Raw genomic sequence first — 17,963 nt, 5'->3', positions numbered from 1 at the left:
TGTTTGTTTGTTTTTGGCTGCATTGGGTCTTCGTTGCTGTGTGAGGTCTTTCTCTAGTTGCAGCGAGTGGGGGCTACTCTTCCTTGCGGTGCACTGGGCGCCTAGCGCCCGTGCTCCCCAACAAGAGAAGCCACCGCAATGAGAAGACTGCTTGATCATTTTTGAGGCGGGGAAAGAAAAAGCCTAGGAACAGTTATGCTCCCTCATTGTACTGTCAAGAAGCTGCTCTTACCTTTCAAAATAAGTGCAAATGACAACACACATTGAATTTGCTTTCTAATACTTTGTATATCTTTACATAAGAAAAGTACATTTTTCCAACTTCATGACAACAATTCCAAAAAGCAAACAATTTAATTAATATTTACTGGCATCTACTGTGGGCCTATTACTACAGTAGGCCTTGGAAATACAAAGTTGATAAAGTAAAAACCCTGCTTTCCTAAATGAGAGAAACAAGAAAGAAATTAAATACAACAAAATGCTACATTCACCACCCTGATAATTTTATAAGGAAATCCCTTTTTGAATTATGTACTTTAAGTGATTTGTATTTAATTTTGTTCATAAAATACTACATATAAGCATCAGTAAGATGACATATGTCCTCAATATTCACATAGCTAAATACATTATTTATAATAGAGTAATAATAAATAAAATGTTTTATTTATATGTACTTATATATTTATTATGTTTATTTGCATATTATGTATTATTTTGTTTTGGTATGAATATTTTATTTATATTACATGGGTAGAATGTGTAAATCATCTATTCGCTTATGTTCTGAATGGCTGTGCTTAGTTTTTAGGGAGTTGAATTATCCATTCTTTTAGTTTGTAGTTAATTAAGCAGAATCAGTTCTCTCTCTTTAGTATATGTATGATATTTTGATTTATAATAAGAAATATATACCCCCCAAAAAGGAAACTATATTTAGTCTTAGTCTCCCATTTCTAACAAAGAGCTCCTTAAACACTGGGTTTTAGGTGAAGAGAACAACAAAGAGGGCTTTGCTGTGTTAATGAGGTGACCTTGAACCTCAGTTTAAGATGGGGGCTGGTTGCCAGGAGAACCTACCTCTTGCTTAGAGCGTGGGAACTTTCAGTCCCTCCTTCCTGTCTTCCTGAGAGGGGAGAGGGGCTGGAGATGGAGTTCAGCCCCCAACGGGCAATGATTTGATTAACCCTGCCTCTGTAATGAAGCCTCCATAAAAGCCCAAAAGGACAGGGTGGAGAACGCTTCCCAGCTGGTGAATACCTGGAGATTTAGGGAGAGCCAGGTGCTCTGAGGGGCATGGAAGCTCAAGCCCTTCCACATGCCTCGTCCTATCATCTCTTCCACTGGGATATTGCTGAGATATAGCCTCCTATTAAAAAAAAATGTTTCTCTGCGTTCTGTGAGCTGCTGTAGCAAAGTAATTGAACCCAACCAAAGGTTTGTTGAACCTTCCATCTGTATTCCATGGGTCAGAAACACAGGCGACAACCTCTACTTGCGAGTAGCATCTGAAGTCAGGGGCTGGGAGGGGGTGAGTGGTGTGGGATCTACCTGCATCTCCAGGTAGGAAGTATCAGAGTTAAGTTCAACTGTAAGACATACGTCTGCTGCTGGAGCTTACTTGACGGCGTGAGGAAATCCCCACGCACACACAGGAATTGAGTGCAGAACGGTCAATATGTATAATGGAAACCAGGTAATTTGGGGGGTATGCATCTTGGGGATCGGGAAGGACGCATCTTACACACGAGCAGAAATGTCAGTGAGTGCCAGGATAAAGGAAAGCAGATGCGTGGAATCAACAAGGAGGGGTACCGGTGGGGCTGTATCAGGGCAGCCGCGGGGACTTGAACAAGGTCTGAAGGACAAGCAGGAGCTGCTGGAGAGAATAAGGGCTCAGGATGGGAAGCACCTGGAGTGAGGCAAGGCCTGGGGATGAAAAGAAAGCCTTTGTGAATCAGCTAGAAGATGGAACACAGAAGAGGAGAGTGACAGGAAAGGCTGGTCAACGAGGCGGAGGGCAGAGCCCAGCACATCTGAGGCAGATGCTAAGGAGGCTGAATTATCTTGCAGGAGGTGAGGAACCCTTGAAGAATTTTCAGTGGGGAGGTTAACATATCAGGGCTGTGTTCCTGGAAACAAGAAGTCCAATTAACAGATCTTTATTCCAAGAGCCCAGACAGGAGCTGATGTCAGCCGGAACTACAGGTACGGCACTGGAGAGAAGGAGGAGACAAGTTCAAGAGATGTGAAAATTAAATTGGTAGACTTACATCTCAACACTTCGTGGAGTCAGGATGACAAAAGAGAGGTGCAGCTTGCTGAGAGGTCAATGAGGCAGTGGCCCTGGGGCAGAGCCACCAGGGCAGCAAAGTGCTTCCTCACCCACACTAGATGCTCATGCAGATTGAGTGCTACTACAATGAAGATTCTGGGCCAGGAAACTCAATGCGTCGTCTCACAACTTAACCAAGAGAGGAGAAGCTGGTCATGGCTGAGTGGAAGGTGTGGACCAAGAAGCTGGTCAAGGCGAGGGCAGTTGGGTTGACCCCGATGTGGCAGCAGAAGTTAGCGGGGAAGGTACCAGTCCCCTGTAATGTTTCTTCCGCTCCGGCAGGCTATGGTCACCTGTGACAACATCATATTAGTGTTTGCTGCACTTAACCAACAAGATTAATTCCAGCACGGCCTTAGTTTAGCCATAACATAAAAGTCAAACGTTCCAGTTCACTTAATAAAATCCTTCATAGCTGGTTTATGAGCAAGGCAAAGACTGCTAGTGATTTCATTGCTTGAAATTACTTACATATCGGAAACGTACCATCAATTACTTACAGCACATTGTGTCCAATTTCGCGTGTAAATTTAGTCTGATGTTAATGATATGGGACCACGCACAAGGCTGCTATTATAATATTTATGTGATATTCATCACAGTAATTGTGATGAGTGCTGATTACAATTTGGGAAATTAGTCGTAATGGCTATATACTCTAAGCATGTTGGTAAAAAATTTCTTCTTCTTTAAAGACAAACTAATGGTTAAATTAATCATTGTTAAATTAAAATCAAATGTAACACCAAGCTATTGCCGTTATTTTTCTAAATTGATTACCTACCTGAAAAGTCTCTAGAAAACAGAAATGATCAGGCGATGAACATTCTGAGATAAAGGGAAATGCAAGTTTCCTGCTTGCTTGGCTTAAATCCGAAGGGTGGAGTGAATAAGACAGGAGAGGCCCTGGATCCAGATAGGACTGGATCTAAAACCCCTCTGCCACCAAGTGGCTGTGGGACCCTGGGCCTTCGTGTTCATCTCTGTGAAACGTCAGCAAGCGAAGCGACGTCACAGGGCCGTGGAAGGATGGCAGCGTGATGTCAGGCAGGGGGTTGGCTGAGTGCCTGGCACCAAATACGTGCTCAGTAGTTAGTGGATGTTAACCACAGCAGGTACTACAAGGGAGCTTTTTCTAATGAAGCCAGTTAAGAACGACATTGGCCATCGTATCACACAGTGATCTTACAACATAGAAAACATTCAAGCACAGGCCGGATAATTGCTCTGTCTGCGATGCTGTGACAGGTTGTTCTGCATCTGATTATAAAACAAGCACTTAAGTGTGTAAAAATAACATTAACAATAGTAATAGCGAAGCATGATAATACCAGCTGACCCTTGTTTAGCACTCACTATGAGTCAGGCATTGGGCTGAATGAATTACACATAGTAAAAATCGTCATTTTAGCAAATGACGAAAGAGATTCACAGAGATGTTAAGCAAACTGCCCAAAGTCACACAGCTAGGAAGTAGGAGAGCCTGGATTCAACCCAAGCAGTCTGGCCCAGAATGCATCTCTTAGCACTGTGCTATCCTGCTGGTGAGAAACATGTAGCTCCCCAGTCCTCATCCAAAATCCTTGGAGCCAGCTGAGTTTGTCATCCAGAGTCTTGCAGATTTTAGAGATGCGATGCTGTGCCTGTACTCTATATTATTTAAGGTCTTCTGCAGGGTCTGCAGTGTGCTGTAGTCAAGGGTATGATATTCGTGCAGTAAAACTATGATAAACAATAAATGTGACAGGGAGGGCTCCTGATCCAAAGTCCATGCCCTCTGCTTTATGATCGCTTGATTAGGCCATGTTCCCAGCCTCTCCTGCAGCTAGGTGGGGTCAGGACTGAGTTTTGACCAACGGGAGATTAGTGGAAGTGACCCCGTCTCCTTCCTCTCTCGTCCCATCTGTGGAGACTGTGAGGGTACATATGTCAGTTCGCCTTGCAGCAAAATAGAAGCAGCCTGGATCGCTGAATTACTGCATGGAATAGAGCCCCATCCTCACTTGTACGTCACTGCATGTGAGTGATAAATAAGCTTATTCTGTGTCAAGCTACTATGATTTGGAAATATTAAAATAGCTTTTATCCAGGACCAGATGGGTTCACGGGCGAATTCTATCAAACATTTCGAGAAGAGTTAACACCTATCCTTCTCAAACTCTTCCAAAATATTGCAGAAGGCAGAACACTCCCAAACTCATTCTATGAGGCCACCATCACCCTGATACCAAAACCAGGCAAAGATGTCACAAAAAAAGAAAACTACAGACCAATATCACTGATGAATATAGATGCAAAAATCCTCAACAAAATACTAGCTAACAGACTCCAACAGCACATTAAAAAAATCATACACCATGATCAAGTGGGGTTTATCCCTGGGATGCAAGAATTCTTCAATATATGCAAATCAATCAACGTGATACATCATATCAACAAATTGAAGGATAAAAACCATATGATCATTTCAATAGATGCAGAAAAAGCTTTTGACAAAGTTCAACATCCATTTATGATAAAAGCTCTCCAGAATATGGGCATAGGAGGAAATTACCTCAACATAATAAAAGCCATATATGAAAAACCAAAAGCCAACATCGTTCTCAATGGGGAAAAACTGGAAGAATTCCCTCTAAGAACAGGAACAAGACAAGGGTGTCCACTCTCACCACTATTATTCAACATAGTTTTGGAAGTTTTAGCCACAGCAATCAGAGAAGAAAAAGAAATCAAAGGAATCCAAATTGGAAAAGAAAAAGTAAAATTGTCACTCTTTGCAGATGACATGATATTATATATAGAAAACCCGAAAGACTCTACCAGAAAACTGCTAGCACTAATTGATGAGTTTAGTAAAGTAGCAGGATACAAAATTAATGCACAGAGATCTCTTGCATTCCTATACACTAACAACAGAAGAGCAGAAAGAGAAATTAAGGAAACTCTCCCATTCACCATTGTAATAAAAAGAATAAAATACCTAGGAATAAACCTGCCTAAGGAGGCAAAAGACCTGTATGCAGAAAACTTTAAGACATTGCTGAAGGAAATCAAAGACGACACAAAGAGATGGAGGGACATACCATGTTCCTGGATTGGAAGAATCAACATCGTGAAAATGACTGTACTACCCAAAGCAATTTACAGATTCAATGCAATCCCGATCAAATTACCAATGGCATTTTTCACAGAACTAGAGCAAGAAATCTTACGATTTGTATGGAAACGCAAAAGACCCCGAATAGCCAAAGCAATCTTGAGAAGGAAAAATGGAGTTGGTGGAATCAGGCTTCCTGACTTCAAACTATACTACAAGGCCATAGTGATCAAGACAGTATGGTACTGGCACAAAAATAGAAAGGAAGACCAATGGAATAGAATAGAGAACTCACAAGTAAGCCCAAACACATATGGGCACCTTATCTTTGACAAAGGAGGCATGAGTATACAGTGGAAAAAAGACAGCCTCTTCAATAAGTGGTGCTGGGAAAATTGGACAGCAACATGTAAAAGAATGAAATGAGAACACTTCCTAACACCATACACAAAAATAAGCTCCAAATGGATTAAAGACCTACATGTAAGACCAGACACTATCAAACTCCTAGAGGAAAACATAGGCAGAACACTCTATGACATCCATCAAAGCAAGATCCTTTTTGACCCACCTCCTAGAATCATGGAAATAAAATCAAGAATAAACAAATGGGACCTCATGAAACTTAAAAGCTTTTGCACAGCAAAAGAAACCATAAACAAGACTAAAAGGCAACCCTCAGAATGGGAAAAAATAATTGCCTATGAAACAACAGACAAAGGATTAACCTCCAAAATATACAAGCAGCTCATGAAGCTTAACACCAAAAAAGCAAATAACCCAATCCACAAATGGGCAGAAGACCTAAATAGACATTTCTCCAAAGAAGACATACAGATGGCCAACAAACACATGAAAAGATGCTCAACATCACTCATCATCAGAGAAATGCAAGTCAAAGCCACAATGAGGTATCACCTCACACCAATCAGAATGGCCATCATCACAAAGTCTGGAAACCACAAATGTTGGAGAGGGTGTGGAGTAAAGGGAACTCTCCTGCACTGTTGGTGGGAATGTAAGTTGGTACAGCCACTATGGAAAACAATTTGGAGGTTCCTTAAAAAACTACAAATAGAACTACCATATGATCCAGTAATCCCACTCTTGGGCATATATCCAAAGAAAACCATAATCCCAAAAGAAACATGTACCATCATGTTTATTGCAGCACTATTTACAATAGCCAGGACATGGAAGCAACCTAAATGCCCATCAACAAATGAATGGATACAGAAGATGTGGCATATATATACAATGGAATATTACTCAGCTATAAAAAGGGATGAGATGGAGCTATATGTAATGAGGTGGATAGAACTACAATCTGTCATACATAGTGAAATAAGTCAGAAAGAGAAGGACAAATATTCTATGCTAACTCACGTATACGGAATCTAAAAATGGTACTGATGAACTCAGTGACAAGAATAAGGATGCAGATACAGAGAATGGACTGGAGAACTGGAGGTATGGGAGGGGGCAGGGGGTGAAGGGGAAGTTGAGACGAAGCGAGAGAGTAGCACAGACATATATATACTACCAACTGTAAAATAGTCAGTGGGAAGTTATTGTATAACAAAGGGAGTCCAACTCGAGGATGGAAGATGCCTTAGAGGACTAGGGCAGGGAGGGTGGCGGGGACTCGAGGGGGGGGAGTCAAGGAAGGGAGGGAATACGGGGATATGTGTATAAAAACAGATGATTGAACCTGGTGTACCCCCCCCAAAAAAAATAAATTAAAATAAAATAAATAAAAAAATTAAAAAATTAAAAAAAATAAAATAGCTTTTAATGTCTTCTGATTAATGTGATCAATAGATAGATAATGGATAATAGATGATAAATATAATAGAAATGATGAATAGGTATATAGATAGATGATAGATAGATGATAGACAGGTAGATATTAGAATACTTTCATCCCATTTCAGTTCAGGTTTTGGCATCAAATGAGTTTTGGCACCAAAATTTACCACCTTCTCTGTCTTCCCAATAAAGGTTTTTCTTTATCAGTTTACAGAAGATTTTTTGGGTGGGGGTGGTGATATGCAGATAAAAAATAAAGCACCTGTATTACTTGCTGTATGTCAGACACGAGGAATTCCAAACTTAGGTTAAGTGACTTGTCCAAAGTCACATAGTTATTAAATGACAGAGCCAGAGTTGAACCCCAGCTCTACCTAAGTCTCTAAAACCAGGGGTCATCAAACTTTTCTGTAAAGAACCAAACTAAATATTTTTAGCTTCGCCGGCCATACAGTCTTCATTCTACCAGTTCGGTTCTGCTGTTGTCGACAAAAGCAACCACAGACAAATCTGAAATAAGTGAGCAGGGCTGTGCTTCCCTAAACTTTGTTAACAGAGGCAGATGGTGGGCCGTATTTGAGCCCTGGACCACAGTCTTCCAACCCCCAGTCTTAACCCTCACAATAGATCGCTTCCTACAGAGGGAGATACGGAGCCACGATTTGCTGGAAGACTTCGGAGACAGGCTTCTGTGATTGGATTACTGAGTTTTATCACCAATGTTTACAATTTCCACTCACTAATTCATCCCCCACTGATTACGGAATGACACAATTGTTGGCTGCAAAAGCAACCCTGATCCTTTACCACCGTTTCAACAGTTGCCTTTTCTAGAATATTACCACCATCAGGGCAGCGCACACCTCTGAGCACATCCCTAATGGCAAGGTTACTTGAATTATTGAGGCTGAACGTGTATTTTTCCTTTGGAACAATTCTGGAAGGGCTATCCCTGCTTACTGCAAGGAAACAGTGATTGACATCAGACGGCCACAGTCCAGAGCTGCAGGAAAACACCATTCACTGACAATTCAATTATTACAGAATAAAATGGGAGCGGTACCCCAGGAGGCATTTGTAAACCCCCCAAAATAATCTCTTTGTCATTCACAGTGATGAGAAAAAATGTTTTTTTCTCCCCAGATATCAGTTACGGTTATAGGAAAACCTTTTTTTCTAGGATGATTAATGTTTGTCAAGTTAAATAGCTATTTTCTTTTGAGATGTCAGGCATCAAGGGAAATTATTTAGGCAATATTACCAATAGGTATAGAATTCCCATTTTATTAGATTTATTGTCATTAAGTTTTATTATTATATCTCTCAACACACCACACACACACACACACGCACACACACACACATTCTGTCCACATACTTCTCTTCTACTTTTCTAGTGCCCATTCCAGGAACTTGCTCTTTGGGGAAGTAAAGGGAAAGGTAGCTGTGTTTTCAACCAATTTCTTCATTTAACAAATACTTTTTGGATTTCCCTGGCGGTGCAGTGGTTAAGATTCTGTGCTTCCACTGCAGGGGGCGCAGATTCAATCCCTGGTCTGGGAACTAAGATACCATATGCTGCAAGGCGTGGCCAAAACAAATATATATACACATACACACACATATATATATATATACACATGCATATGTATATATATATTTTTCTGAGCACTAATACATGCCAAACACCCTTCAAGGTGCTGGCGAATCAACCGCGAACAAAAGACACACATTTTTGTCCTTATGGAGCTGACATGCCCCCCATTTTCATGACTAATTTTTGTAGTATCCAAGACTTCTTGCCATAATGGTTCTTCAACCTGGGCCTCGCCCGTACATTTCTGTTGGTTCCCAAGAACCGTGGCCGTGCTGCGTGTGTCCTAGTTTTTGCTTGTCACCCTGTCATTGTGGCTGGCTCCCTCCTTATCGGCTCGCTATGGGCCACCCAGCTCCTCCAGCCACGGCTGCCCTGGCCCACATTCCTGTGGCCCCCAAGGGCAAGTCCTTTGAATCTCCAATGTCATACGCTGAAATGATTAATGAAAGTTGGGATAGCAGAAGATTATTACAAGAAAGACAAGAGAAAAAGAATCCAATAAATATCTCTATCTGCTTCAACAGTCTAAAGTTCAGGTCCCTTTTTTTTTTTTTAACTCATCTTTTAACTGAAGTTTTTATTTTAGACCAGCTTTACGTTTACAGAAAAATTGTAGAGAGTACAGAGAGTTCCCATACATCTCATACCCAGTTTCCTCTGTTATTAGCATCAGGCATTACTCTGGTACACTTGTTACAATTAATGAACGAACGTTGATACACTATTATTACCTAAATTCCCTGCTTTAGTCGGGTTTTCTTCGTTTTTCCCGAATGTCTTTTCTCTGTTCCAGGATTCTGTGTTGGATCCTCCCTTAACCTTCACTCACCATGCCTCCTTAGGCTCCTTTTGGCTGTGACAGTTTCTCAAACTGTCCTTGTTTTGATAACCTTGACGGTTCTGAGGAGTTTGGGTCAGGTGTCTTGCACAATGTCCTCAGCTGGGATTTGTTTGATGCTTTCTCTCATGATTAGAATAGGGGTATGTACTTTAAGGAGGAAGATCACAGAGGTGAGGTGCCATTCTTTCTCACGTGTCAAGAGTCCGTATTATCAACGTGATTTATGACCACTGACGTAAACCTTGATCACCTGGTTGAAGTTGGGGTGGTAATTTCTTTACCGTAAAGTTTCTCTTTTATTCCTATGCTCCATCTCCTTGAGGATGGGATATCCACATAGCTTATTTGGAATTCTCTTCCAAAGAAGAGAAGGATTTGTCTCTTCTCCATTTATGAATGTATTCCACCAGTGATTTATATCAGTGTGGACTAATGGACATATATTTTATACTTGAGTTATCGTTCAGCATCTTATCTTCTTGCTTAAACTGTTCCAGCTGGGCCACTAGAAGCTCTTCAGTTGGCTTCAGCACGGCCCCATCACGTAGCTGTCTACTTTTTTGTTTTGTTTTGTTTTGTTTCTGTCTTTGCTCATTCCTTACTTGTGGGCACTACAAGATGAGTCAGCCTCATCTTATATTTTTCCTGCCCCAGTCCTAGAATGTGTCAGTCTCCTCTGTTTACACTGCAGTCTCCAAGGAGCTGCCAGAAATCTCTTCTCATCTGAAAGAGCACGCACTTGTGAGTCGGACTGTTCAATCCAAACTCTACCACTTCTAGCTGGGATACCTGGGGCAGGTTCCCCAATCCCTCTGCGCTTGAATTTCCTCATGTAAAATGAAAATAATAAGGATAGATACCTCACAAGCCTGTTGTAAGATTAAGTGACGGAGGGACTTCCCTGGTGGCGCAGTGGTTAAGAATCCACCTGCCAATGCAGGGGACACGGGTTCGACCAGGGTTCTATCCCTGGTCCGGGAAGATCCCACATGCCTCGGAGCAACTAAGTCCGTGAGCCACAACTACTGAGCCCGCGCACCTAGAGCCCGTGCTCCGCAACAAGAGAAGCCACTGCACAAGAGAGGCCACTGCACTGAGAAGCCCGTGCACTGCAATGAAGAGCTGCCCGCCCCCACCTCGCAACTAGGGAAAGCCCACGCACAGCAACAAAGACCCGATGCAGCCATAAACAAATAAAATAAAAAAATAAATAAGATTAAGTGATAGATCTAAAGAGTTTAGAAAATGCTCTGGCACAATTAAGACACTCAGTAATGTTAGTGATTCTGGTTAACGTCTTGTCAGTCTCAGAGCGCTGATGTCAATCTCTCTCTCTCTCGCCCACTCTCTTTTTCTCTGTTTCCTGGGCATCTGACTGCTGGGGTTCTTCTTCAGCTGATCTTCTTATCTTGTTCCTCGTCACACACGAATTCGGATACTGGCTCCCTTTCTCTTCTTAAAAGCGAAGGCCATGTTCTAATCCATTTATGCAGTCATTTATGCAGGTGAGAGTTATGAATTCCTGGCACCTCCCAGTGTTCTACAGATGTCATCAGTAAGATTTCGGTCACTGTAAGTCCCTGTTTCACATTACCCTACAAGCACATCTTGTCGTATCGGAAAAGAGGGGTGTAACTTTAGTTTATATCATACTTTTCTGTGTAACCACAGCCCATTGCGTCAGCTGTCGACGGAATGAGAGCCTGGGCTTTGAGTCGCAGGTCCAGGTTCAGTTTCCAGCTCCGAGTCTGGCTGCGTCCCTCAGCCACGTGTTTCCTCTGAGCCTCCACCTTGAATATAAGGACGACAACACCTATTCGCTGTGGTTGTATGAGGTTGACATAAAATAATGCACAGAAATTGCCTAACACCAAGCCCCATACACTTATCAATAAACTCTCTTTATCACTATGAATAAATTTCAGTGTTCCCAGGAAACTGTAACCCAGGAATTCCACATCTTTCCCCAGGAAATAAGTCAAAATGATGGGAAATAGTTGGAGAAAAATGTTTGCTATAGCATCATGTACAATAAAGAAAAATTTAAATTAATATACATATACACCAATAGGAAAGGATGGTTACATAAATTACAATATATCCATAAGACAAAGCAGTGTTTCAAACTCCGGATTGCAATGATTAGTAGGTGGTAAAATTGATTTAGACGTTCATGGCAAGAGTACTAAAAAATTAAAAGAGAAATGGAAATAGACTAACAACCTTAGTTTCTGGTGTATGATTTTGTGTGTATGTGTGTGTGTGCTTGCTTAAGTGCTAGGCTGTCTTTAAATCATAATTCTTACTGTGGTCTCGTGGTTTTGGTGATGGGGCCAGTGCCAGTGATGATTCTTGCAGGGCAGCGGTTCTCCAAGTGTGATCCCTGGACCAACAGTATCAGATTCCAAGTATCTCCTTGGAACTGTTAGAAAGGTAAATTCTTGGGCCACACCCCAGACCTAATGAATCAGAAACTCTGGGGGGGGGCCAGCAAGCTGTTTTAGCAAGCCCTCCAGGCGATTCTGCAGGAAGCTACATTTTGAGAACCCTTGCTCTAAGCATGTCTTCAAAGATGTTGAGTCTGGCCCCTCTTTTCAACGAAAGGCGCATAACTATTACCTAATTTGAAGTGATCTGAAATGACAGGTAAGGTTTATATTGATAACCGTTCACCTTATCTGGCTTTTCAAAATTGTCCAGCAATCCTCCTCTGGTAAGTCTACCTTCCCATGCTCTGCAGTGACTATTTTACACCCTCCAAAGTGTAGAGTTTGCAAATTGTATACTGCATAACTCCAAGGAGTATCATTACCTCTTAATTTACAGGATATATTACATATTACAGGCTTATATACATTACAACAATTTCCCACCAGATGGCAGGAAAATATTTTGAGGGAGGTGCACCTTCCTGTAATGTGCACAAATCTCCTTATAGTCCAGTAGCAGAGCTGTCTTCTTCTCTCCCCTCAAACCTTCAATTCTTAGCCTTCCCACCATGTCCTTCACTCCCAAGCAGACAACACCCATTAAAGCTCTCAGATGAGGACTCACCCATCTTTCCACCTCTTATCAGCTGCAGGCATCTGCAAGATGTTCTCCTTCTTCCTTCTGTATCAGCTGAGGAAATGTGCCTGCTCCCTTCCCAGTTGAGCGGTTCAGACCATCTCAATCTCTACCTCTTCAGCAGTCATCCCTTTCTTTCTTTCTTCCTTTCTTTTCTTTTTCTTTTTCTTTCTTTCTTTTTCTTTCTTTCTTTCTTTCTTTCTTTTTCTTTTTTTCTTTCTTTCTTTCTCTCTCTCTCTCTTTCTTTCTTCCTTTCTTTTTCTTTCTTTCTTTTTTCTCTTTTTCTTTTTCTTTTTCTTTCTGCCTTTTCTTTTTTTTTCTTTCTCTTTCTTTCCTCCTTCCTTCCTTCCCTTCTCTCTCTCTCTCTCTCTCTCACACATACACACACATCTTTAGTATTCTCCTCTTTGTAGATCTGTCCCCTCAGTATTCAAGGTGCTCATCTTCACAACTCTCGTCTGTGATCCTGTCCTCCTCTTCAGATATGACCCTGTCCCTCTATCTTCCTACGCAGCCACAAGTGGTGAGATTTCTAACAGTCTCCATCACTCTTTGCTCCCTCCACTCCACTGAAATTTCTCCCTTTAGTCACAGGCGACTCCATGTAGCTGACTCAGTGAGCTCTTTTCATTCCCCAGCAGATTTGTATCAAGATGAACAATCCTTTCCTAGTGAAATGCTCTCTTCTCTTGACCTCTCTTACTTCCTGAGAAACTTATTTTCAAGATTCATTGCCAGCTTCTCTTCTTTTCTCTGCCTACTGAGGAAATCTTGTGGCCTTCTCGTGGCCTTCTCTTGAGTCCTCTTTTTCCTTCACTCTACATTTTACACTGAATAAAGGTGGGAAGTAAAATAGGTATGGTTTATCCAGTTGTCCTAACACTGTTCGTTGAAGAAGAAACTGTTCTTTCTCCACTGCATGGTCTTGGCACCCTTGTAGATGTCAATAGCCATAGATGTTTATTTCCAGATTCTCAATTTTATTGCATTGGTCCGTATATCTATTCTTATGCCAGCAGTGCCACACTGTACGGTAGCTTTGTACTGCAGTGAGTTTTGAAATTTGAAAGTTTGCATTCTCCAACTTTGTTTTTCTTTTTCAATATTGTTTTGGCAATTTGGGGCCCCTTATAATTTCATATGAATTTGAAGATCAACTTGTCTGTTTCTGCAAAAAAGTCAATGGTTATGCCTGATAAATTTTTTAATAAAATGGGAATTGTATATTTCTTTAACATGATAAAAGTCAGTAACATGCTTAAAGTAGAAACACTAGAAATAGTCTCATTAAATCCAGTAACAAAATAAGGATATCTACTGTTACTGTCATTATGCAATATTGTTCCAGAGGTATTCTTCAATATAGTTAGAAAAAGAAAGTAATTAAAAATATAAAAATTAGAAAGAAGAGAGAAAATTAACTCCATCTGCAGCTAGCATGATTGCATACATGAAAAACCTCAGGGAATCCGTTGAAAAGCTATCACACACAATAGGAACATGCAGTTTGCAGCACATAGAATGACTATACAGAAGCCAGTAGCTGTCATATTCACTAACAAGTCTAACAGAATGTGAAATAGAAGAAAATACCTCATGTATAACAGCAACAGAAGGATCAAAACACCTAGAAATAAGGATGACTAAGAAACGTGAAAGAACAACTTGGAAAAAACAAAAGGCCTAAAACGTGTTAGTGTTTGGTGTGCTGAATAATGACCCACTGAAAATGTCCACACCCTAATGTCCGGAACGTGTGACTGTGTTACCTTTCATGGTAAACGAGCTTTGCAGAGGTGACTAAGGATCTTGAGATGGGAAGATCATCTTGGATTATCTGGATGGTCCGATGTAATGCCAAGGGTTCCTGTGAAGGAGGCAGGAAGATTAGGGTAGAGGTGAGGAGACACTACAACAGGAGATCATAACGATGTGTGTGAAGATGGAGGAAGGGGCCACAGGTCGAGCAATGCAAGTGACCTCTAGAAGCCGGAAAAGGCAAGAGAAGAAATTCTACCCTAGACCCCCTGGGGAGGGTGCAGCTCTGCCTCCGACTTGACTTCAGCTCAGGGAAACCCATTTCAGGCTTCTGATCCCCAGAACTGTAAGATAATAAACATGCATTATTTTGATCCACCAGATTGTGGTAATTTGTTACAACAGCAATAGCAAAATGATACAGTGACAAAAGTGACTTGGACAACGGAAAGGTAACTTACAGTCTTGAATGGGAAGACCCATCAACATATAGTTGTCAATTCTACCCACGCTGATCAATAAGTTTACCTCTAGCCCAATAAGCACCCCATCAGGGGTCATGTGGAACATTTAAATAAGGAAAAATGGAGAGAAAATAGCTGAAAAAGAAGAATGAAGAGGAAATAGCTATTAAAATCACTAAAACATTTTCATAACTGAAACAATGTAGTAGAGGTGCTCAGATAAACAGATATGCTATGAAATAAATATAAATTCCAGAAATACCAACAAATACATAAAAGAATTAGGATATGATAGCTCTTGCATCTCAAATAAGTGGGTAATAAATAATATTGTAAAACCAGACAGCTACCTAAAATCATTGGGTAAATTCCAAATAGAATAAAGATTTAAATGTAAAAAAGTAAACTTTAAAAGTACTAGAAAAAAAATTGGGATATCTTTTTATAACTTCAGAATGGGGGAGGCCTTTCTAATATGACACAAACCAAAAGATATGACTAATAAATTCTAAAATGTAAAAATTAAAAGATGCCTACTTTACAAAAATCAACATAATAAAAATGGAAAGAAACGACAAGCTGGGAAAATACTTGATATATCTCAGACAAGGGCTAGTTTCACTAATATGTGAATAGTTTTTATAAATTAAGACATTTTGAAAAAATGCTCAAATTTATTCATAATAGAATACAAATTTAAGTAATCCAAGAAAGAAATATTAATTTATAAGATTGAAAAAGATCAAAAGTGTGATACCATATAGTATTGACAAGCTATAATATTCTTATACGTAGATTTTTGAGAGGGGAATTTGGGGGGCAATTTGAAAATAACTATAAAATTTACCAATGTTCAAATCGTTCGATCCAGCAATTCCATTTCTAGGAACTCATCCTACAGATATACTTGTTCAAACTATAAGTTATGTATATGTAAGGTCACTCTTTGTAGCTTTGGTTTTTTTTTTATAAATTTATTTACTTATTCATTTATTTATTTATTGGCTGTGTTGGGTCTTTGTTGCGGTGCACGGGCTTTCTCTAGTTGTGGTGAGTGGGGGCCACTCTGTTGTGGTGTGCAGGTTTTTCACTGCAGTGGCTTCTCTTGTGGAGCACAGGCTCTAGGCGCATGGGCTCAGTAGTTGTGGTGCACGGGCTTAGTTGCTCCGAGGCATGTGGGCTCTTCCCAGACCAGGGATCAAACCCGTGTCCCCTGAATTGGCAGGCGGATTCTTAACCACCACGCCACCAGGGAAGCCCCTGTAGCTTTGTTTCTAATAAGACTGAAAATCTTTAAATAGTCATCAGTGGGAGATTGGTTAAATAAGCTATGGTACCGTTGTACACATGCAACAGTGAAAATGAAATGATAGCCTGTGAGACTACCATTTGTATAAAACGAGGAGAAATATAGATATATAAATACATATACCTTATACTTGTACATGCACAAAAATTCTTCAGAAATAACTACAAGCCACTAATGCCAGTTGTCTATGGGAAAGAAATAAGATGGCTGGGGTCCAGGAATGGGAGGAAGGTTTTTTCATCAAACATCTTATAGGAACTACATGAATATCACCCATTTAAAAAAAAAAAAAAAGCATTTAAAGACATTGAGACAGGAAAACAACTGCAAAATGTTGGAATGTGAAAATGTAGCGAGAGAACACAAACTCACCCCTAGGTCGCTCTGGATCTCCGGTCTGCTCTTTCATTCCTACTGGACAACGGATTGTCAGTGCTACGTGGGCTCAGCATTCATCAGACTGTAACCTTAACCCTGCCTGAGCAGCACTGATACAGTTCACCCAGCTTGTCTGCGATCCAGTCAAACCAGCCCGACCATGCTGTTCCATTTACTTGACAAGCACACAGCCAATGCCCTTGCCAGACGCTGCCATGAGCAGCTTAACTCTTTTCATCCTCATGAAAACTTCAAGAAGTAGATACTATAATCTCCATTCTACAGATCTGAAAATTGAGGCAAAAGGGTGTTATCTGAGGACACAGAGCCATCAGGTAACACAGCTGGAATCTGAATTCAGGCAGCCTGGCTCCAGCTCCCGGCTCCTAAGCACTGCTCACATGCCCATTACAACTTGATTTGTAAATCAAGGCTTGCATTGTTCCGTATCTTAAGGACAGCCCGCATTTCTTGTTCATGGGAAGTGTGTTATGTATGGACTTGTATTTTAAAAGATACAGTGTTGTTAGATTCTTTTCAGTAGAAGAATAGTATGCACGTGTAGTGGAAAGTAATACCACTTACACACGTGTCTTGCTTTTGGGTGTCAGTTCTGACACAATTTCCAGTTAAGTCGCAGTTCCCAATTAGAATGTGAAAATGTTAAACCCGAGGAGCGGTGTGCGTCCACAAAGAACTGTGGAAAAAAAGATAATCAGGTACGCAGAGACCGTTTTGCTTCGTAAATGGTTCAAAACCCGGAGGGCTGTAACCCTTGCTTCCGTCATTTGACAGAGAATTTTATTAGAGTTTGTTTTGCTATTTTTTTTTTAGAAATGCCCTATTAAATTGTATTTCTATTTCTTTTTAGGATTTCATCAAGGGTCTTTCCATTTTGCTTCGGGGGACAGTACAAGAAAAACTCAACTGGGCATTTAATTTGTATGACATAAATAAAGATGGCTACATCACTAAAGAAGTAAGACATGCCTCACCAACACAGATAGCCTTTGGACCATTTTCATTTTTTAGCTTCAAAATGTTAATTACAATTATTATTTTAAAGTCACCTTTTCAGGAAGACTAACATATTTTTCTCTGATGGTGGAGAAATATCCTGATGAAAAATTTGGAATGGTTAGAAATAGCTTAATCTGCAAAGTTAATACAAAACATAGAAGGATTACATCCTGATTTCTAATAGCATTTTAATAAATACGGTACATGGAATAAAGACAGTGGTTGGAATGAGACAGGAAGAAAATATATCCAAACCATGTTAGAATACTTGGTCTGTAACCTTTTT

At 40.5% G+C, this 17,963-nt stretch overlaps 1 protein-coding gene across 3 annotated transcripts in view; it reads left to right on the top strand.

Annotated features, from left to right (window-relative positions):
• Positions 1-17,963, top strand: part of KCNIP4 (potassium voltage-gated channel interacting protein 4) — a 512,843-nt gene that overhangs the window by 490,546 nt on the left and 4,334 nt on the right. For all 3 annotated transcript variants that reach the window (XM_057726084.1, XM_057726083.1, XM_057726085.1), the window contains one exon: positions 17,529-17,636. In XM_057726084.1, coding sequence (XP_057582067.1) covers positions 17,529-17,636 — 108 coding nt within the window. The remainder of the gene's footprint in view (positions 1-17,528; positions 17,637-17,963) is intronic.

This window comes from Hippopotamus amphibius, chromosome 3 (genome assembly GCF_030028045.1).
Source record: "Hippopotamus amphibius kiboko isolate mHipAmp2 chromosome 3, mHipAmp2.hap2, whole genome shotgun sequence".
NCBI lineage: Eukaryota > Metazoa > Chordata > Mammalia > Artiodactyla > Hippopotamidae > Hippopotamus > Hippopotamus amphibius.
The sequence above is the reverse complement of the archived record's forward strand: the minus strand, read 5'-3'. Positions and strand labels throughout refer to the sequence as shown.